Raw genomic sequence first — 23,652 nt, forward strand, 5'->3', positions numbered from 1 at the left:
GCCTGAGGGACACAGCAGAACGCACTGTTCCACATAATCACAGGATATTAACAACAGCTCCACACATGCTACCACCCAGCTCTTCACTCTGGTTCACATCACCTCCACCCTTCTGGTCAGAAACTGACAGAGTGAGGAAACGACCTCTTCATGATACATCAAAGTTTCCCGAAAACTGACTGGAAAACAGGATTTTAAGAGAAAATCTGTGGAAATTAAATAAAACACTAGGTTTTGGATTTTGGTCCACAAATCTTGTCTTTGTTGTTTTAAAAAATAAAAACTCCTTTTACTTGTTAGAAGCTCAGCCTAATAAAGATAAACACTTACTACAAAAGGCCAGTAACTTTAGAGTATGTTCTTTTTTAATTTTTTTATATTAATTACAGTTTATTCACTTTGTATCCCAGCTGTGGCCCCCTTCCTCATTCCCTCCCAATCTCACACTCCCTCCCTCATCTCCTCCCATTCCCCTCTCCAAGTCCACTGATAGGGGAGGTCCTCCTCCCCTTCCCTCTCATCCTAACCTATCAGGTCTCTTCAGGACTGGCTTCACTGCCTTCCTGTGTGGCCTGGCAAAGCTGCACCCCCCTGGGGGGGGGTCAAAGAGCCAGCCACTGAGTTCATGTCAGAGACAGTCCCTGGTCCCCTTAGTAGGGAACCTACTTGGGAGACTGAGCTGCCATGAGCTACCTCTGTGCAGGGGTTCTAGGTTATCTCCATGAATGGTCCTTGGTTGGAGTATCAGTCTCAGAAAAGACCCCTGGGCCCAGATATTTTGGTTCTGTTGTAGAGCATGTTTTCAATGAGCTGGACAGCGTGTCCACATCTCACCTCCTCTTCCAAAACGTCCCATGATACGGAAACAAATTGCGAGGGCAACAATATTACCTCCATTTAAAGATGATGAAACTGAGACTCAGAAAGGCGAGTACATCCAGTCACATCAGCATAACACAGGAGCAGATATTTGAACCCAGGAAGTCAGATACTAAATCTGCTCCCACACTGGTTATTCCACGTGCCATCGCCTTCTTTCTGAATATGCACACTATGTTCACGCTCTCCACCCAGCAAGGCATACACTCGCCCTCCTCCCTGCCTACCTCCCTTACTCCCCTCTGTGCATTTACACTCACAAAGTGATCATGGTTTACTAAAACATTGGGTACCCAGTATAGGTTGGGTTTATCTTCCTGCGTCCTTTCTCTTATATCTCATTCCACTTCTGAGATTATGATTTTATTCTGGATGCAAAGGAGTGAAGCTTTTCTATTAGGGAACTCTCAAGTTTACTTTCTACAAAATCAAACTTGTGGTCATCAACTGTCTACCATTTCCTGAAATAAATGTTTCTGAAGAACACTCACGCAGTAAATCCATTGATCATATGAGCGTATTTGAGTAAAACAAGGTCCAACCAGCCACATCTTCTTTTCCTTCCAGTAGTTACTCCAAATTCTCTACCCCGTGTTTGTAATAATTCTCCAATTTCCTGGATAATAGAATTTATGAGTTAGAATATCAGAGCTATATATCTAGGGAATTATATATAGCTATATATATATATAATTGTCTTACATATAATATATATAAAACAGTGTCTCTTTTGATAAACATCTTGGGAAATAATATGAAGACAAAAATTCCATAGAAATGACATTACTTGGAATACTCTGTTTTGATTTCATTTAACAATTTTTAAGCTAGCAATTTTTACAATGTTATATATAGGTCAAGGGTAGATTGACAGAAAACAAAACAGTTAAATGTCAATTAAGAATAAGTTGTTATGGTCTAGATGTGCCCCACAAAAAGGCTCACATTTTGAAGGCTTGGCCCTCAGCAGCTGACGTGACCACGAGGCCACTAATGTTATCAGGGGACTCATCTACTGATGAGCTCACAGCTGCATGCACTATGAGGAGGCAGGGGCTGGCTGGAGGACAGAAGTTCCTGGAGTGTGTTTTTGAGGGTCAGCCTAGTCCTTGCACACTGCTCTCACTTGCTGCGTCCCAACTGCCATGAGTGAGGTAATTAGCTTACCTACACCATGCCCTTCTGCCACAGTGTACTTACTACTGGCCCAGAAACACAGACCAGAGCAACCACGGACTGAAACCATGAACAACAAAAATACATCTTTTAAATTTCTCACATAATTTTTACAACAAAGGAAAATTTCATAAACAAATAAGTCACTAATATTTATTTAAACAGATAAACCTGGCCAGTCATTCCAAGAACTAAAGCTTTATAGTTTTGCTGAAAGTCAAATGATCCTTGCAAATGAACAGAGAGGCAGAGGTTAAGGTTAAGGTTAAGGTCAGGGGAACATGATTTCCTTACTGAGAAATGACTTACATTGTCTTGCTCTGTGGGAAAGGCACCAATACCAACTCTGGTGGTATAAGCTTTCACAACTCCATACACCTCTCCAACATTTTGAGGGGGCATACCCAAACCTGTGCAGACACCTCCAACAGTACAGTTTGAAGAGGTTACAAAAGGGTAAGTTCCTACAAAATAGTAAGAAAAAAACCACTGAGATGAACATGTGTACACATATACTGTAAAACAGAATTACCATTAGAACCATGCAAATTAATTTACTCCAGGTATGACAGACTTGAACATAACTGTCACTGCCCTCTCTCAAGGGCTCAGTGCTTCTCTTTGTCCATAATGTTAAAATACAATTAAAAATGTTAGAGCTTTCACTGAGCATTTTAACTACAGAGAACCCCAGCATATGTGCAGCTGGTTACTCGGCTCTTGATAGTATGTACTCAATAGTTCCAGAAGAATTTTATGTAGAAACCACCTATGTATCTTGACAGACTCCTGTTAATTCCAGACAAATGACTCCCTGGGGCAACAGTAATTTTGTAATGTTTAACATTTTCCCAGCTTTAGAACTCTATTTGGAGCAATCCTCAAATTCCAGGAACAATTATAAGGGTGCATTTTCCTCCCCTTCATGTTTAACCACTCACCCTGATTATATTTGTCCACAATATATATATTTATCCTTTAGAATATATTTGTCTATAATTAGTATATTTATCCTTTTATCCTATATTTCTTCTCAATCCAAAAAGATTCATTAGAATCCAAAGCCAAGAAGATGTTAAGAGGCTGAAGGGATGGCTCAGAAATTATGAGCACTGGCTGCTCTTCCAGAGGACCCACTTTGATTCCCAGCCCCCACATGGTGGCTCACAGCCATCTATAACTCTACTTCCAGGGGATCCAATGACTTCTGGCCAAGGCCTCTTCGTCCACCTGGTGTACAAACATAAATGCAGGCAATACACTCAACCATAAAATAAAAATAAGCAATTTTTTAAAAATGTCAGACAGAACTGTTAACAGCATAAGAAAATATATTTAGAAACCACCACCAACAGACTAATGAGATGGTCATCTGAATAAGTTTGGCTTAACCATAGGATGGAAGTAATGCCGAGCCTACCAGAAAGTCTCATAAACAGAGAGTTAGCATAAACAGGTGTTCCTAGATCATTGAATAAATGTTTAATCCAATTGCTATATTTTAAAGGACTTAAAGGGGAAGATTCTTCCTAAATTGATCTTATCATTTTATAGCTCCAGAGAAATAGTAGTTGAATACATCATGAACCAACTAATGAAATTCACAATCTGCAGAACTCCAAACCCAAAGAATCCAAACGATTCCATTTTTCTAATGAAGTGTAAGACTTGTATTGTGCTTGCCATGATATTCTTAAAAAACAAAACAAAAACAAAAAAAAAGCCTTGCCATAAGATGACAAGCTATCTCATTCCTGAATACACAAGCTAAACGCACTATTTATAACCTCCTTAACACTAACATTAATATTTATATCTAAGTACTTTGGGCTCAGTCAAACTCCCTATGAATCATATCTCACTTACCAAAATCAATATCTAACAATGCTGCGTTTGCACCTTCTACCAAGATTTTCTTGGGTGGTCCATGGAGGGCCTCATATAGGAAATAAACTCCATCTCTCACCATCGGTTTAATCCTTTCCATATAACCCTACACAAAGACAAAAACCAGTTTCCATGTGCACTAATAAATTGTAACACCAGTCAAAGTGTAAACTACCTGGCCTTCCACAGTGGAAACTGACAAATTCGAGCAGAAAGGCGCTAGTGACAGGTTCATCCTAGTGCAACATTTGGATTAGCTCTGGTCTCTGAAGAGTAATTATAGCAGAGCTCGGCTGGAGATGCGGCACAGCGACAGGGTACTTACCTAGCACACGCGAGGTCCTGAGCAACACATATACACTATAACATTTAAAAGTTCTATATCAACTTCAGTGGAACGGAGCAAATGCTCGCTTCATAAACTAGCTTTCAAGAAGAATAAAGAGAGCTATCTGTTTATATTAGACGGCACTTCTGGTATTTTAAAGGTATTTGAAAAGCTGCATTTATAATCCATGTAACCAACAATCTACAAATCAGTGACACCAAAACTGTGGAAAAGACACAAACTACCCTGCCAAGCATGCAAATGTTAGTGACCGAATGTTGTCATTCTTCTTTAATATAACACTGTAATATGCCACCAGTCAATAGTATCAAATACCAACATGAGATGCTATTAATGTTTAACTTCAGAATTGAAGGAAAAAATAAAAGTGAGTTTCCCTGAGGACTGTAGTACAGCTGCCATAAAGCTTGGTTTCGACTATGGACACCAGGAATGGTGATTCCAGAAGCTGCTTACCAGAAACCCACACACTGCACTCACTAATGAAAGTCTGTCTAGCCCCTCTTTGGTGCTTGTCTTTACTCTCTTGTTTATTTATATTTCAGTCCTTTCTATGTGGCTAAAAAAAAAAAAAAAATCTCCTCTCTAAGGCCCTGGTTCAATACAGGTCACTTATGAAAATCTTGTTTGTCTTCTTTTTCCTTTTTTTCCCCTCAAGACTGAACTCATGTAAGCCAGGCTGGGTTCCACCTCAGTATGATGAGGATGAACCTGAACTTCTGACCTTTCTGCTTCTACCTCCCAAGTGCTAGGAGTACAAACACAGGACACCATATCCTACTGATAAAATCATAAACACCTAACCTCTACAACTATTCCAGAATGACATATGCTGTGTAGAGTCTTACTCATTTCTAGAAATAAAATGAGCACTTTTAAAGAAGTAATCACCAAGCATATAGGAAACATGAGATTACCAATGACTGAGAAGTTTCTGCTAACTTGGGCACCACTAGCTCTAATAGTTACCACTGGTGGGCTTCTCTTGTGGCCAGTCAAGTTATTTGTCTCAGAAACAAATGCTAAAGAAACCGTTATCAATCCTAAGTGGAGTGACTTCACTGTCACTGCACTGTCCCTTTCTCTGCTGATCGACATGTCAGTAGCCATGCATGGTGTCTTCATAATGCAGATCTCGGCTTTCTTATGTTCAGAATTCTCCAACATCTTTCCATGGTCTCCTGAACAAAAGCTACGTTTCCTGCAAGTGCATCTGAGATCCACGATCTGGCTATTTTCACATACCATTCCTTTCCCCACCCCGTATTCCAGTAGATCAAACTGTGTGAAATCACCCAAACATGCTATGTCCAAGAATCACTTGCCACTAGTTAATACACAAAATATGAAAAACCCAAGCTTCAGTTTGGCAGGCACATCACTTAGCTAAAAAAGCATTACCTTGAGTTTCTGTAATTCACCTTCAATGTCTATTTCCAAAGTAGGATATATAGATTTGTACTGGTTAGCTAGAACTTTGAACCTGAGAAATAAACAGATCATGGCATTAACTATGTTAAGGAATACTTCAAACAATATCATCCAAGGTAAGTGATGTCTGTGCCTTAGAAATGGCATTAAAAGCAAATTAGTTGTGAAACAAGTTACTTTCGAAGAAATAAAATTTGACGGCAGAGCAGGGTATGATGGCTCACACCTTTAATCCCAGTACTCAGGAAGCAGAGGCAGGCGGATCTCTGTGAGTTCGAGACCAGCCTGGTCTACAAAGTCTAGGATAACCAGGGCTATTACATAGAGAAACCCTGTCTTAAAAACATGTGTATATATACATACATATATATATCCATATGTGTGTGTGTGTGTATGTATATTTTGGCTTTTTGAGTTTCAAAAACACACATATATGTATATAAACATATATATTGGCTTTTAGAGACAGGGTTTTGAAAATATATTTAAAAATATATTTTTTTAATGAAGGAGATAAACATGAATAAATTATACACTCAAGATACATTTTCACATATAAAAGAAAATATAATCAGGGTGATGTGTATAGTTGGGAGAAAAAAAGGAAAGAATAAGTGTGATCTGAAAATACAAAAGACTCGAATTACACCCTGCTGTATAAGAAAATGAAAGCGAGTAGTCTACACGACATTAGACAGCAGCGATTATGCCTAAGACTCTCCAGTGTCATGGCCTGTCAGTGCAAATAAACAACTACATTTTCCATGAAAATCATTCTATAAAGAATATGTCAGTATAGCATTTCTACTTTAAAAGATGTATCCAAAAAATTTCCCAGGACCTGGAAGGCTAATTACTTCTGGGTGGAGACATACTGGCGCCCCTGAACCTGAAATGCCAGGGATGAGACCCCAGCACGTGGTGAGCACATCAGGAATGGCACACTGGTGACATCTCCTTTCACAGGAGTCCAGTTCACATGTCAGTCCTCACATGCTCCTTAGGGTACCATTCCAACACAATCATCAGGGTGTTTTTCGGGAGGTAAATCTGAAATACTGATGCTACAATTTCATACTCTGGGTTTTAAAATTCTGGGGTTTGTTTGTAATTTTGAAAAATCTTTTACCTCTCAGAGAAGCCATCGAAGTCAGAAACAAGATCACACATTCGGAGTCCACTCCGAGCAGCTTTGGAGGAATACACTGGGCCAATGCCCTTTTTCGTGGTGCCCAAACTTAAAAATAAACCAGAACAAGCTTCAAGTTACACAAGGAAGATGTAAGTCTTGTGGTCTTGTGATCTTTCCAAAGAAGAAAATTACAAATGATTGTTTCCTATTTGAGCAATTTCCTGCAAGTTTATTTGCATAATTTAGCTGTTTTTCTTTGATACCTGAGCAAAATATTCTTATACGGGTTTTTGTGTTATTTTGTTTATTTCTGGCTCAGAATTTATATATAAGGATGTAGATTTACTCAAACGATATAAAAACATATATTCTATCAATCATACTTTTTTCCTGCTTGCTCTTGTCTCTGCTGTTCCTGGATGCCATCAGCTGCTTGGTGGAAGTCAAACACTGAGGAGAAATCAAACCACAGTTGTTACTGAAACAAAGATAACATGCAAGGAAAAACATTCCACTCCAAATTACTGAGATTAGAGGTCCTTCCAACCTTGCTTATGACAAATTATAGATATGTTTCTAAACTCAGTAATGTCAGCTTATACTTGTTACTTCAGCACTAAACAGGCTGTGGCAGGAGGACTTCAACAAGTTTGAGGCCAGCCTGGGCTATGTGGTAAGACCCAGGCCAGCCTGGATTACTAAGTGTATGAAGAAAGTAAAAAAGAAGAAAAAGAAAATAGGCTAATTTTAGAACACCCTAACCTAAAATTCAATAAAGTCCAATCTACAAAGATTGCCACCGCCACGCTCTACACCTTTCCACTCTGGACTCTAGGAGCCTAAGGTACACTGTGATACCCCCTCTTCCCATCACCTCTCACTAAAACCACACTCTGTTCTGCATGCCTCTTTCCACTCTTGGACATGGAATCCAAATTCTTTAAATGCATCCAAAAATGTCTTGTCAAGACAAACAAGCCACCGCTCCCTTGTCTTCGAAATTCTTAAGAAGTCCTTACGTGGAAACACTCTTGTGCTGACACCAGCAGTCCCTGACAACTCTAAGCTTCCCATGCAGTGTGCCTCTAACTACGCCTACACACGCACTCGCCCTCCCTGAGCAGGACAGTGTCAGTTTGCAGTTCATGTCTGTACCAGCACAGTGCTCAAAGATTTACTAACTGACCGTATAAGCAGCTTATAGACTGGCAAGCCTAGGGAGGGTTTTGCTCTCTGAACTTCTGACTCAAGTTTATTTACTTGGTTTTTGTTTTTTTAAACAACTTTATAATTAACAGACTATAAAAGTCGTCAGTTTTAGGTATACAATTTGAAGATTTTAGCATATCATGCCTCTATTTCTTACTACCAACTATACTATTATTCCAAAATAAATAAGTTAAAATATGTAAATGTTACAATGATTGAGTTTTCAGAATCAGGGAAAGCATTTGTAAAAGAACAACTTAAAAGCAGCAGAAGATAAATATTAGCTGGGCAGTGGTGGTGCATGTCTTTAATCCAGCACTTGGGAGACAGAGGCGGGCAGATATTTGTGAGTTCCGGGCCAGCTTAGTCCCAGAGTGAGCTCCAGTAAGCCAGGGCTGTTACCCAGAGAAACCCTAACTCGAAAAAAAAAAAAACAAAAGAAGAGAAGATACACGTTAGTTATAGAAACTAGAAAATTTTGATAAAAACCTGGACTGAAACTGCCCTCTCACTAGCCTGAGCCTCCAAGCTATGCAGGAAGTGTTGTTCTCCTAATCCCTGCTTGAGACAAGCACAGCTGCAAGGGTAGCCCGACCTGTGGGCCTGCTTGGCAAGGTAAATTTAGAGCTTTGTATGAGTTTTCCAGTTTTCTCTGGAAAGCTTAGTAAGTGAGTTTTGACAATTTTTTATACAGGAGTTATATCACAGATGCTGAATTTGCAGTGTGAATAAATACATGTCTCAGTACCACAGAGCATCCTTAAAAATTATACTGGACTATTGCATAGTAAATGATAGCTGTAAGAATGTCACAGTAATGCTATTTTCAATAGGCCAATACTAGAAAAACTCAATGTTCATCAATAGTAAAGGGGATTAAGTTTTTGTATATTCATAATAGGATTCTAGGGAACAATTATTTTTTAAAGGAAAACTTTTACTTCAAGAAGTAATAACAATAGAATTGTAACATAACAGGCAGACTCTTCAGTGGCAACCAGATGCAAAAGATAGTACAGACTATAATTTAAAATAAAGTCAGGTTTATATCGAATGTCAGAATTAATCAGTAAGAGATGTAAAAGCTGGGGTCACTTTCATCAATGGGAACATATAATGACTCAGAAAAATCATCAGAGCAATTTTTACAGGCACTTAGGAGCCTCTATATTTCAAAGTCTATAGTGATTGAGCATATTATATATGTTTTCTGTGAATTTCTGTGTATATTATATTGTACTTCAAACTGCTAACATATGATTAGTTTATTACCATGTTCCTGTCCTGTTGCCCAAACAATAGCCTTTCTAAGTTATTTCAGGAGCCAAAATTATTAAAGATTTACTTATTATGTATTCAATGTTCTGCCTGCATGTACACCAGCACGCCAGAAGAGGGCACCAGATCTCATTATAGAGGGTTGTGAGCCACACCATGTGGTTGCTGGGAATTGAACTCAGGACCTCTGGAAGAAGGGCTAGTGCTCTTAACTCCTGAGCTATCTCTCCAGCCCTGCCAGAATTATTTCTAAGAGTTGTTTCATTAAACCCCAATTTTGCAAATCAGTTATAATATGACTGAGGTATTACGAGTACGCCTTACAATATCTTCTGCATAAAAAAGCATTTGTGCCAGGTGGTGCACGCCTGTAATCCCAGCACTCTGGGAGGCAGAGGCAGGTGGATCTCTGTGAGTTCAAGGCCAGCCTGATCTACAAAGGGAGTCCAGGACAGCCAAGGTTACATAGAGAAACCTGTCTCAGCCGGTTGTGGTGGCGCACACCGGTAGGATTTGCTGAAGGAGGCAGAGGCAGGAGGATCACGAGAAACCCTGTCTCAAAAAAACAAAACAAGCAACAAAAAAAAAGCATTTGCATTTAAATATTTATTTTCCATTATCAGACAAGTTAAAAAGGCAACTAGGCCCAAGCTATTGGTGTAATTAGATTACTTTCATGGTGTAGAACCTTTATGGTTTCCAATTACTTTTGATTACTCTCTCTGAAATTGTTTTGAATATTGCTTCCGTTTTCTATGGTTCTAGACATTAAAGAAAAAAATGACCTTGAGAATTTAGTCTACTTTTTAAGATGAAAGACTAGCTGTACATCCTTAGCAGCTTCATTAGCACCACTGTAAAAGAATTGTTACAAATTTGGTTGAGTTTTTCTTATGTAAGCATTTGATACTATCAATTACTCAGCACCTTCTACCACTGAACTACCCCCCAGCCTTATATTAAGCTTTATCAACACACTTAGTGATAGAACGTATTCGGTGTAACTTGAAATCCAGCCTGCTTGCGTTCTCGCGCCTCATCTCCCAGGTACTTTATCTAAAAGTAACCTGTTCCTACTGCCGCTCCCCAACTGCCAACTGCTTTTCTGATACAAGGCTTCACTCAGTACTCTGCCACAGCACATTCAGTACATATTTATCCTATACATTGTGTTCGCTACTGTACTATAATCTCCACTAAAAAGTTTTTTAAATATTGTCTTTTCTAACACTCTTGAGTGTTCAGCGCCTGCTATCATGTCTAGCACAACATAGGTACTCAATACATGAATAAAAGGACAAACAAACCAACAAATCTGGATTTCAGATGCCTATAATATTTAAGTCATCTAGCCATTTCTCAGGCCACTCTGTAATAAGCATCTTTCTTATTAATAACTACGTCAGTATGATGTAAAAAATTCTGCATTCAGTTGCTTGACTTTTTTATTATTATTTGGTGATTTTATTTTAATGTGTGTTTTGCCTGCGTGTATGCTTAGTGCCCAAAGGTTAGAAGACAGCATCAACTCCCCTGGAAGGTCCAAACAGTTCTGAACCATGTGGGGGCTGAGATTCAGACCCAGGTTCTTAGCAATGAACACTCTTTAGCCACTGGGTCATCTCGTCAGCCCCTGCTTCAGTATTTTTAGAACTGCATAGCATCTTCATCATTTTAAAATTTTTCAAAGAGTTTCAAAATTCTTTGAAAAAAAATATACTATTCAAAAGCAAAATGCTGACTCTGTATTCAGCTTATAGTGTAATGTTGACATGAACGGCAACAGCAGGAGAGCCTGGACAAACCAATGGAAGCATGCTAGCGGAACAGCCTGAGATTTCATCTGATGGCAAATTGTGTTAGGACAGAAGGGTGAGAGAAAAGGATTGGAGGAGCACATATTTGAGGCCGGATTGAAAAATACAGTGAGTTCCAGGCCAACCTGGAAACTTAGCAAGACTTTGATTCAAAGCCAAAAAGAAGGGACCTCTGATACCTTCGCACCATTCTTCCAGCCCCACTTTTTTCTGGCAGTCTAAAGCACTAAAGTAACTTACTAAATATGCACATTGCACTCTCAGACAACGTGATGAACTTAAAGCTTTGTGCAGAGAACCCGACCTTGAGCTTTTGAAAATAGCAAAGTAATTGAAATGTTGCACTAGTCATACCAAGAGCTATTTAAGTCTCAAATACAGAATAGTGAGAAGAGCCCCATTCAAAAACATACAGGATACTATTGATATAAAATGCTTTACAATAGTAGCACAAATTTGCTCTTTTTAGATTTTATACATTAAAAAGTCCTTGGTGAACAATATAATGGGAAAGATGATATTTTTCATATAAAAACTTCATGTTACTTCAGTATAGTTTTTCATCAAAAAGTTATTTTATTTTCACTTTATTAATGTTTGTGTAATATGCATGAATTGGCACATATTCCAAGGAACTCAGGTCACAGGCTTACGAGGCAAACACTTTTACTGGCTGAGCAGTTTCACCATTATTTTACTGAGTTACTGAGGTGACGCACAAGGCTGAAATACAAGGCTGTTCTGCAGTGACACTACCACTTGATTTCCACTTTGAGACCTTTTAAAAAGGGAACAATGAGCCAGAGGGTGGGGGCACCTGCCTTTAATCCCAGCATTTGGGAGGCAGAGGCAGAAGAATCTCTGAATTTGAGGCCGGCCTGGTCTATAGTGTGAGTTCCAGGTCAGACTAGACTAAACAAAAAACAGAGAGACAAGAGAAACAGAGAAAGAGAAAGAGAGAGAACAAAAACAAAATGCTAAAATTTTAGCTACTCTCTCAGCATATAAAAATATTTTAACAGCTTCAGTTCTGTACCAAAGCTCTCTCTTGGTCTATAGCCACCGCTCTTAAGAAGACTAGTCTGAAGGATTCATCACATCTTCAGTCATTCCAAAAACTTGTCAAACAGCAAATGCCCTCTTACAGGAATGTTGACACATACAAATAAATGCTTTGTATTTTGATATGATTTATTCTTTAATGATTAAAGCTATCACAGAATACTAATGTTACTCATTCTCTTAGCTACCATTGTCTTCAGAAATAGTTATATTTCAATCTAGTCCTTGTCAAAACAACAACAAAAAATCGAGATCTTATGTATTTTAACTTCAACTACAATCCATAAACAAATAAGACATAATCCACTACTAAATGTTTTCACTTAATACATTTGATTAAAAGGCAGTTATAAATACAAGGGGCTGAAGAGGTGGCTCAGTGGTTAAGAGCACTGGCTGGCTGCTCTTCCAAAGGACTCAGGTTCAAATCCCAGTACCCACATGGCAGCTCATAACTGTCTATAATTCCAGTTCAAGGGGATCTGACACCCTCACACAGATATGACATGAAGGCAGAAAACCAATGTAAGTAAAATAAAATAATTATTAAATAAATAAATAAATAAATGGATGAATAAACAAATAAATAAATAAATAAATAAATGCAGCATGGCCTCCATACCAATATGCGCTCTGTCCGATATGATAAGCCTCTTTTCCCAGCCATCCAGACCTAGGAAAAAAAGATACACTTTATCAAATTTGGTGTAACAATTTTTAAGACTTAATTTCTTTATGAACGGAACTTCTAAGACCATTTTTACTGAAGCAATCATGCTTGTATCTTTTCTTCTGCACGGGAAGCATCAAGCTTATCAAGTCCGCCACTGGTCTTCTTAACACACAGCTCATTCATGCTCTTATCTCCAGATGCTTTGTTCTAAATGGTTTCTGTCTCAAGGCAGTTACATTCAATAAAATACTCCTGAGAACCCCCAAAAGAAAACAGCAGGACATAGGTAGAGGGATCAGTATGTACAAGGGGGAAATTTAAAAGGAAGTTGGTTCTAGTAATGGCACCCTTACCAAAAGAGTCATGAAATCTGACTAGACAAAATAATGAAACTTATTATTTCTCCAAAGTATTGTAGATCACTACACTTAGCACCCTGAGTAGTAATGAGATAGATGCATCTCCCCACGAAACCATAAGCTACCAAGAGCAGGGGCTGTGAACTTTCGTGCCTGGGTCTCACCATCTAGTAAATTAGGGGGAAATGGCTGGTGGAGGAATTGACACATTCAAAAGTAGTTTTTGTTATACTAGTACATTAATACATTATGTGTTCTTAGGATAAAATGCTTTCAAAACTGACACGTGGACATTAAAATCAGGTGCAAGAGCTAAGAAACTACCCCAATGATACTGCCTTTGCCTGTCATGTGCAAGCATCTAGCTTCAGTCTCCAGCACAAAAAAATCAGGTTTCAAACATTGTTTTCAAAATATTCAAAATCACTCGTTACCTTTGACAACAGCCACCATCCGATTCTGCATAGATTAAAGGCTGGCATCTGCAGTGGACCACCGCAGGTACTGTACCAGAGGTGACGGGCTCAGGACCAACCAGAACTAGAAGCTCCCCTGCAGTTGCTTTCGATGTGTAAACATGTATTCTCAGTTGGCTGTAGTGGTTCTCAACCTTCCTAATGCTGTGACCCTTTAATACAATTCCTCAAGTTGCAGGTATCCCCAAACCACAAAATTATTTTTGTTGCTTCATAACTATAATTTTGCTGTTATACACTGTAGTGTAAATATCTCTGTTTTCTTAAAAGTGACCCCTGTGAAAGTGTCATCGGACCCCCCAAAAAGGGTTGTAACCCACAGGTGAGAACCCCTGGTATAGGGGACATTATAAGAAAAACATTACAAAGAAACTTAAAAAAAAAAGTGGGTTCACCAAGTGAGGTGCAGATATCTATCTCATTATCACTCGGTGTGATAAGCAGGCATGGCAAGATCAGTCAATGAGATGAAGAACAGTTCGAGAATTAGGATAGCAAGGATTAGGGATTGGAACATGGATTAAAAAAGGGGAGGGTCGGCAACAGAGGCAGTGGGGGCCAGAGTTCCAGACACTGTAATCTAGGAACACAAGGACAAGACTGTTTAGAACTCAACAACATCTCAAACAAGATAAAAAGAGCTTTTAAATCTGAGCTCATCTTGAGGGAAACTGTAGTAAGGATTTTCCTTAACTTTGTATTACTTGCCTTGTTGATTCCCTCCCACCCTAATGAGCACACCCACTGATAGACAGTTAAAGCAGGACTCATGGATGTTTCTTTTCAGGTCAGTGCAAATAGGAAAAGCATTCCTTTGCTAGGAGGAAAAAAGAAAATTCTCCTCAAATCTGCAGAAATATGGTCCAGAAAACGTTCTGGCACTCCAAGAGCTGGTAGTAAGCACATTGTCACTCTAGCTACCTTAAGATCAAGTGTGTAAGTGATGAACACATCAAAGACTTGGTACCTTCACAAGGATTTATTTTGAGGAAGTTTTCCTTGTTTTAGAAGTAGTAACTATAGACATTGCACACCTTTAATCCCAGCATTCAAAAGATAGAGGCAAGTGGATCTCTGAGTTCAAGGCCAGCCTGGTCTACAAAGCAAGTCCAGGACAGCCAAGGCTACACAGAGAAACCTGTCTGAAAAAACTGGAAACAAACAAACAAACAAACATAGTAACTATAAGGAATGAAATTTAAACTAAAAATGTGTACTATAATAATCTGAAAATTCTAAGTACATGACAAATACTCAGTTTATCTGGCATGAGCTCTTAATGAAACTGTATAAAACACTCATCATAGTTAGACTGATTCATCCGTACCTTTCCCCTTTTGAACATTTTTCTCCGCTTCTTCGAACAATCCAGGAAGATGAATTACCACTCCATTTCCTAAAAGAAACAAATAATCCTCCACCTTAAACACCTGTAATTATAATATAGACATACATATAAATGTTAAAATGTAGACATCTATAATAACCATCAATTTTGAACAGAAGAACACGTTACATTCATTAACAGGCCATTGCATTTTATTAAGGAATTGCCATAGAAATTATTCACAGTTTATAATATGGATAAATGGTAAGGTATATAGAACTCTAAAATTACATTCAAAATATCTTAGAATTTCTTTGAAACAAATGAATCATGTTCTGAAAAAAGCTAAGGGTTCAGCTGGTTATGGTCTAGACCAATGTCTTTCAGAATCACACTCTGCAAGTGATCACAAAATTAATTTAGTGTGTCATGAGTATTTTAAAAACAAAAGAATTCAGATCATCAGATTGTGTAAGGGTTTGGAATGAATATTTCTATAATGAGTCAGAGTTCAAAGTCTTTGAAATACTGACGGACGGTCAGCGCTTCTGCATGGAATGAAGGCTACAATGCTCTCAAAGGTGCTTGCAAAGTACATATCCTGGGACCCACTTCTGCAAAAGACCTGAGAAAGTGATAAGCAGGTCTGTCCTATAAGGTATCGTGGCCATAAGTGAGGTATCAAGGAACCATCATCTGGTCAGTGAAGTCAGTTTTGATAATGAAAAACTACCAGGTTGTCCATGAACAGTTTAGTTTAAACACTTACCGATGAAGGCAGTAACATTTGGGTTAATTATTCCACTAGGTAAAAGGTGAAAGTCATATTCCACAGAATCTACAACAACCGTGTGGCCAGCATTATTCCCTCCCTGAAAGAGAAAAATGGGGAAATTGAGCTTGATAATAAATATGGTAAATAGCTTAACTTTCTAAAGTGAGTTAATTAACTCTTGCTGAAATGTCAATACAAGCCAAGGAAACCCAAATGTTTGTCATATATATTAATTTACTAAAAATTATAACTGTTTGGTTCTTTTCTTTCCCCACTATAGTATACTTGAGTGATTACTCTGAAAGTATCAAGAATTTGGGGAATTCAAAGTCATATTCCTTTTTAAGAAAGAAAGGGTAGAAAAAGCACAACTAATTTAATTTGTTAGGCTGTGTTTGGCCCTATATAGGACATGTATCGATCTAATTACTCATGATACTTTACACACACACACACACACACACACACACACACACACAGACACACAATCTACAGTGAGAGGTAGTTATTGTAAATTGATATAAATACTCAGCTAACTCCTTTGAGTGTGTCAAGCAATTCTGGATCTGGAATTTGTATTCTGAGATGGATTTAAACTAGGATGTGCCCCGAATCAACTCCCAGTACTGGCTGTCCTAAGACTCTAGTTTAGAAATCAATCTTAAACATTTAATTAGTGCCAGATCCGTACAACCTTCTTTGTCTATAAGACATTGTATCGAGGACTCCTTAATGCTTAGAATTACGTCAAAAGCTAAGGACAAATTCCTACTCTAAAGTTTATGCCTGTACGGTCAATAAACAGTAACATGTCAAATATTGAATTGCAAAAGTTAGATATTAAGACTGAATATTAAGTGACCACATAATTTATCCAACTTTCAGATTAAAAAGACAAGGAAATACAAAGCAACTGATTTGATTGTACAACAAACTTTGAAGAATAAACAGCAAAGAGACTACAACAGATAGCAGCACTACCGTGTAACATTTTTAAATGCTTAACTGGACTACCGCCTGAGAACCTGATCGCAAGGCTGCTTGGGTAGGATGGTAGTGGCGCATTCCTTTAATGCCAGCACTTGGGAGGCAAAGGCAGTTGGAGCTCTGTGAGTTCGATGTTAGTCTGGTCTACAGAATGAGTTATAGGACCAGCCAGGGCTATGTAGTGAAATCCTGTCTCAAAAGAGGAAAAAGAGAAAATATTTTATATATTATAAAATATTATATATATATATATATATATATATATATAACTTTTTGCTGAACTGTTATCAATAAGTCCACAACAAACCAAGAAATATGACCTAATCTAAACCTTCAAAAAGCAAATCTCAGCCACATTGTTTTCTAGTGTGCTTTCAGAACATCTAAAAGTGAACTTAATAACCAAAAAATTACATATTTTTTAACAGGAAACAACAACATATAACCAAGCAAGCATGCATGCAAACACACACACACACACACACACACACACACACACGCACAACAAAATTGTGAAGCCTTTCTCATATACTGCTTGACACGCAGTCACAAGTTTTTATAAGCTGCTCAGTCTCCAAGCGGGTTCCTTAATAAGAGCAAGGGCTGTCCCTGACATGAACTCAGTGGTTGGCTCTCTGATCAGCTCCCCCTGGGGGTGCAGCCTTACCAGGCCACAGAGGAAGATGATGCAGCCAGTCCTGATGAGACCTGATAGGCTAGGGTCAGACAGAAGGGAGGAGGACCTCCTCTATCAGCTGACTAGGGAAGGGACAGAGGGGGAGAAGAGGGAGGGTGGGTAGGACTGAGAGGAGAAGAGGGAGGGGACCACAGCCTAGATACAAAGTAAATAAATTGTAATTAATTAAGAATTATAAAGAATTAAAAATACATAGAAACAAAAAAATATATTTTGTTTTGTTGCTGTTTTGTGGTGTAAGGACTCAAACCCAGGGCCTCCACAGTAACTTAATGGACACACACAGACACTTTATTCTTTTAAATTTCTTTATTACTGCATACTCACTGAACAAAAGCACTGGGTTTCCAGCAAACCATGTATTTTGACTATATTCATTCCCCTACTTTCTCCCCCAACTCAGTTCCTTTCTCCAAATTGTCAATTCTCCTATTTCTCATATATTTAAAACAATTACTATATGTATGTATATGCAAATCTTGTCATTCTTCTTTATGGATGAATAAAATATCTATTGACAGGTAACTACATTTGTTTATTTCGTTTTGTTAACGACCATTCCATAACCTTGCAAATAAAAACATTCCATTCTTTTATATCTGTACACCCGATAATTAAACTGGTCCCACAATGAAAAGCATTTGAGTTGTTTCCAGTTTCCTGTCATTATAAACAATATTACCATAAACTTCCTGGTATATATTATTTCACACTCAGGACAATTCGTCACCATTCTGGTAGAATCCCAAGACATACATTACATTTCCAAAAGAACATTATTTATCATAAATTAGTCTTTTTGAAATAACACAACTTTTATTTCTACTTTTATCTCTTTAGCCCACAGGACAACAAGCCTTTCTAAAAATCATGATTCTTATGGTTCAAAAAACATGTCTCAAATTTTCAAGAAAAATCTCTTAAAAAAGGAAGCACATTAAAATTTCTAAATCCCCAAGAAAATGCTAATTTGTCATTACTAAAATTGTCTAATTACTAAAATAATTCTAAATTATTTAATAAATATTTACTGCATGTTCTATGTATTGGTAATTTTGAGACAAGCAATCAGTTATTTATTCTAGATTGCATATGCATTCTGAATCCCAAAAGCCCCCAAGCCTGAAGTTCTATGTGCTGGCATGATACCATTAGTGAAAAATTCCACACCACGAAGCTTCCATTTCAGACACAAACTAAAAGCCGGAAATTTGAAACTCTCTGGGTCACAAACATTGTGAATGCAGGAACCTCAATTAGAAATCCAGACATTAAGTGTAAAGTAAATTATATCTCAATACCTCTTAAAACACTTAGATTAAAAGACAGGAGCCATCGTAGGCAGGAGAATCCTTCCACTTATTTTTTAAGTGTCCTTCCAATAACTAAATGTCACTTATCTGTAGTCTCCTCTTCCGATGTTTTGTCGCCTAAGGAAATGCATTTGCTGAGTTCTAAAATCTTCTTAAGTGGTTTAAATTTGTTTTCATTGTTTACAGCAGATTACTGGTTATCAAAGATCCATTGCATTTATGAACAAAGAGCCTTATTTTCAAATTCTGTGTAATTTTGCAAAACTGTACAATGTGTGGGTGCAAGCCTTTTTCACCTCAGGAGAACAAATGTTTACAAATGGGGGAAAAAAATCCATCATCCGCTGGTGGTGCACTCCAGCAATCTCAACCAAAGGTCGATGCAGGAAGAGCAAGAAGAATTTGAGTCATCCTCATCTACAGTAGTGAGTCTGAGGCTAGCTTGGGCTATATTACATAAGACTCTGTCTCAAAAGTATCCCCACTCAGTCAATGATTTGTTTAAAGAAACACATTATTATAATTATTACATAAAAATGTTCATGCTGTGTGCCAAATGCCTACTCTCTTAGCTAATATTTTACCATGACAGGTAGTAATGATAACATCAACCACAATCAAGAAAGGAAAACTGGCATATATATTTTTTTTAAAGGCAGATGGTTATGAATAATAATTTCAGGGAGATAAATTAGATTACTCCCTAAATTCATCCAAGTTAATATGTAGTTTGGGCTGGAAAAGCTCAATTATAAAAGACTAAATTGCATTTTGCTGCAAAGCTTGCTCACTGAAATACTAACTTCCATTTTAAATAACCAGTTCAGTAAATTATTTAAATTTATCTGAATGTGGAATATGGTAACAATATCAGGAATAATCTTGAATTTCCTTACTAAGTGCCATTTAAGAGGGTTGAGACACAAAAATCTTAAAACACAGTAAGGTGAGCTTACACATAAGAGGCTTCTTAATGAGGTAATCTGTGAAATAAGTTCCAGTACAAGGTCACAGTCACAAAATACAGATGAAGATTCAGATCTGAAGTGCCTATTTGGATGCTATCCTAAAGTATTTATAGATTGTATGTAAAATGCAAAATTCACCTTGAGAGCTCAGGCAACTGTCCTTAAACACAGATAGTGATGATCCAAGGAGAGGCTACATACATCAGCAGACAGCAAAACAAAGAGGTTCTGAAAGGGAGTACCACTGCCCAAGCATGGCCTCTCCTCTCACTGGCAAACTATCAGAGGCCACGGAGCCACTTCCAACACAACTCCACTGTTCCATGACCAGACAAGCCTCAGATGGCCTCACTTTTAACCTAGATTTAATTTAAAATACACAAACTTGTCCATGGCCATACCAACCTGAACATAACCTAGCATGTCTGAAATAACTACACTCCCTCCAAAAAATTAAGAAACAAAAAGTCTGAGCCCCAACATACTTTATTCTTGTATTGATGTGACTTGTTTTTGCTTTGCCTATAAAAAGGAAATTGTGGAGTAAACTGGCGCTGCAGTCTTACTGACAGCCCTCTCCAGGCGATTGTATATAGTGTGACTTGCTTTAATTATTTCAATCCTCACTCTCCACTCAGGAACCGTTAGACTCTGCTGGCAGGATCCGGCAGATCCCCATGACTCTGCCTCATGGTTGAGGATCAAGTGTGAGCTCTCAGCTAGTCCTTCACTCTGACATTAAGGACATTAACTCTCTAAAACCATACAAAAAATTAAACATTCTCTCTCTTTTTTTTTTTTTAAGTTGCTTTGGTCATGGGGTAGTAATGGCGATAAAAAAGTAATGAAAACAGAAATTGATACCAGGAACTAGCCTACTGTGACCTGACCATGTGGCTTTTTGAAAGAATGTAGAAGATATTTAGACTCTGGACTAGGAAAGCAGATGTATGGTGTGAGCAGAGCTTAACGAGCTAACCTATTAAGGATGGGAAGGGTACTGGAAGAGAGTACTGCTGAGAGCTATACAGACTGTGTGGAGGCCCAGCTCAATATGTTCCAGGGGCAAACAATAACAGCAACTGGGCTAGACAGCGTTCTTGTGAGATTTTGGCAAAGAATGTGGCTGCTTTTATCCTTGTCCTAAGAATTTGCCTAAGGCTAAATTGAAAAGGAAAGACTCTGAAACCATAAGCCAAATTAAATGCTTTCTCTTATAAGTTGCCTAAGTAGTCATGGTGTTTTGTCACCGTGATAAAAGTAACTGAGGCAGCTGCAGAGGTGGCTCAAAAGTTAAGAGGACTTATTCTTGAAGAGGACCTGGCTTGGTTCTTAGTACCCACATGGCAGCTCACAACCTATAGAACTCCAGTTCTCAGGGATCCAATGCCTGACCTTCGCAGGTACCAGGCACACAGATAGTACACACCATACATATGTATATTCATGAAGTAAACAGAAAAATAATAAAATCATATCTTAGTCAAGCATTATGACAAAAACCTGCAATTCTAGCATTCAGGAGGCTGAGACAAAAGGATAGATAAATTAAAGCCTGGGCCACAGATTGAAGCTCTGACTCAAAAAACAAGCAAGAATAAACTTTTTCAAAAATTGAGCTTCTTAGTAACTTGGGTATCACATCATAGAGCTATGGAATAACTAAACATTATAACATAAACAAACAAAAACACCCAGAACAGAAACTGTTCTCAAAGTAAAAAAGCCAAGTTTCTAATGAATCCTTTTAAGCCTTTACAAAAATACATAGCTAAATTTCGCTGTTTATTTTCCTTAGAAGTGAAATAACAAAATAATTTGGTTGCAAAAACTATTTGTTCCAAAAAAGGGATCTATGGAGACTGTTGAAAAAATATTTTATGAACAAGAACAATCCTGAATTTTCTGGATGTTTTCTTCTATCTTGTATTCCATATGAAGTTAACTCCAGGTTAGCTTTGCGAGTATGTTCAGCTCTCCCCTTCCCCCTTTACAAAACTGCAGTAACCATGCCTCTGGCCACAGTGCTAGATCCAGACAAGTACAGTAACTGAACCTGAGCCAATCAACCTCAGAGAGCTGGGATTTGAAGTACTAAAATCTATGAAACGCTCCTGAGATAGATCCCAGAAGCAGCTCTGGTCACCACCAGACAAAACCTCCCTTTGCTTGTTACAGTTTCTTTCCATTATCTGTAACAGAGAATGCATGTGATTCAGGAAGCAAGCTCATTACAAGATAGTAAGTATACACCCTTGCTCTTGGAGTTCATATCTTGCTCTAATGATAAAAACATAATAAGATTAAATGCTGAATTTCAATAACATTTCTATGGTGTCCAGGACAATAGCACTGCACTAGAGGATACAGGGATACAATAACAATCCTTAGTCATCTTGTAACTGTTCTCAGACTTTCCATGAATAGCCCTTTCTTCCTAATTGGATCTTTAAAAAGTCAGAAGACAAATGCTTTGGATATTTCTTCTTTCTGTGCTCTCCGAAACCAGAAGCCACCAAGGAAAACTTGACACTAGAAGTTCAGATCCAATACTGTTGGCATGTCTAGGTTTCTAATTCTGAAGCTGTAAAGGTCCTAGAGAAGTTTAAAAGGTGAGGGGTAGGGGGAGCTGAGAGGAAATGAAATCAGTCTGCAAAAATGACTCCATTCTTAGTTTAGTTTGCTATTAGGCCTTTCTATTTCTTCAAATTACTCCTCTCTTTTTAAGTCTTTAAGTGAGTTCCTGCTGTGACAGAGATGAAGGCAACCTCTTGGCGGTGTTATGAACACAAAACAATTGTATCTTCTTTTACAACAGCAAGAGACCAAGTACCAAGGACTAACAATTTAATGCACAAGTCCCAGAGGCACTTCTCAGACCCCTTAGGGCTCTAAAATAGTCTGTTTCTCTTTGTCTTTGTTTGAATACCTGGACATGACGATAATCAACAGAGCTCAAAATGGATGAAGGAGTGGGGTTCTTCTCATTATGGAATAGAGCAAAAAACAAAAAGAATGCTATTTCTTGTCTAGTGTTCAAACTCAAGAACCTGGCAATTTGAGTCAATGCTTACTGCAAATGATACTTTCTTGGTACCAAATATTCACTTTTCCAGATGAACTGTTTTACCAAATCTAATGCACCTGTCAACTCACAACAATAAGCACCATTTTAAGCACTGGTTTCAATTAGCTTGTAATTCCAAAGTTGACTGTTTTAAGTTTCTACTAGTATATTGATTAAACTAGTCAACATAACCGGACATACTAGAGAGGGGGAAACAAAAAACCATGCAGGCATCTGCATTACTTTTTAGCAAAGATGCCCAAGTGTTCAAGAAATCTTTGGAAGATTAAAAACATCCACTTAGCCTTTCACCATTATGGTTGCTTTCAGTTTCAGACACACAAATGTGGAAAGAATGACAGTCTCGGGTTTTGTCTCATACCTTAAATTTCCATTATGAAATAACTCACAATTAAAGTAGGAAACAGCATTGCCTTTAAGGATCGCAGTTAAGAAGCTTTGGACCCTAAGTATCAAATTCCAGTATCTAGTTTTACCTGATCATAGGCAAATCATGTCTCCATGGTAACCAGGCTCCCCACCCTTGCATTCCCTAAGAATACTAAATAGGGCTCATACAAACTACTACTGTCTGCTCACCTCTGTAGTTTCTATTTAATAAAATAAAAGAAACAAAACAGAACAGTATTTTACTGGGAGAAAGTGGGAACAGTAAAAGGTTTCCTAACAAGGTATCTCTGTGCTGTCCTGTTCCCACACACTCTGGCCTTCCTCAGCCCTGCCCTGGCAACAAATCCGTTTACACAGCAGTGGTTTCCTAGACTAGGAG

General features: G+C 38.1%; 1 protein-coding gene across 1 annotated transcript in view; it reads right to left on the bottom strand.

The window, feature by feature from the left end:
* The window catches only part of Adss2 (adenylosuccinate synthase 2), a 33,221-nt gene that overhangs the window by 6,015 nt on the left and 3,554 nt on the right, over positions 1-23,652 (bottom strand). The window contains exons 2-10 of the mRNA XM_021643858.2: positions 15,825-15,927; positions 15,056-15,124; positions 12,843-12,893; positions 7,238-7,304; positions 6,852-6,959; positions 5,693-5,774; positions 3,922-4,048; positions 2,365-2,519; positions 1,371-1,495 (exon numbers count right to left, since the gene is read on the bottom strand). Coding sequence (XP_021499533.1) covers positions 1,371-1,495; positions 2,365-2,519; positions 3,922-4,048; positions 5,693-5,774; positions 6,852-6,959; positions 7,238-7,304; positions 12,843-12,893; positions 15,056-15,124; positions 15,825-15,927 — 887 coding nt within the window. The remainder of the gene's footprint in view (positions 1-1,370; positions 1,496-2,364; positions 2,520-3,921; positions 4,049-5,692; positions 5,775-6,851; positions 6,960-7,237; positions 7,305-12,842; positions 12,894-15,055; positions 15,125-15,824; positions 15,928-23,652) is intronic.

This window comes from Meriones unguiculatus, chromosome 11, assembly GCF_030254825.1.
Source record: "Meriones unguiculatus strain TT.TT164.6M chromosome 11, Bangor_MerUng_6.1, whole genome shotgun sequence".
In the NCBI taxonomy this organism is placed as follows: Eukaryota; Metazoa; Chordata; class Mammalia; order Rodentia; family Muridae; genus Meriones; species Meriones unguiculatus.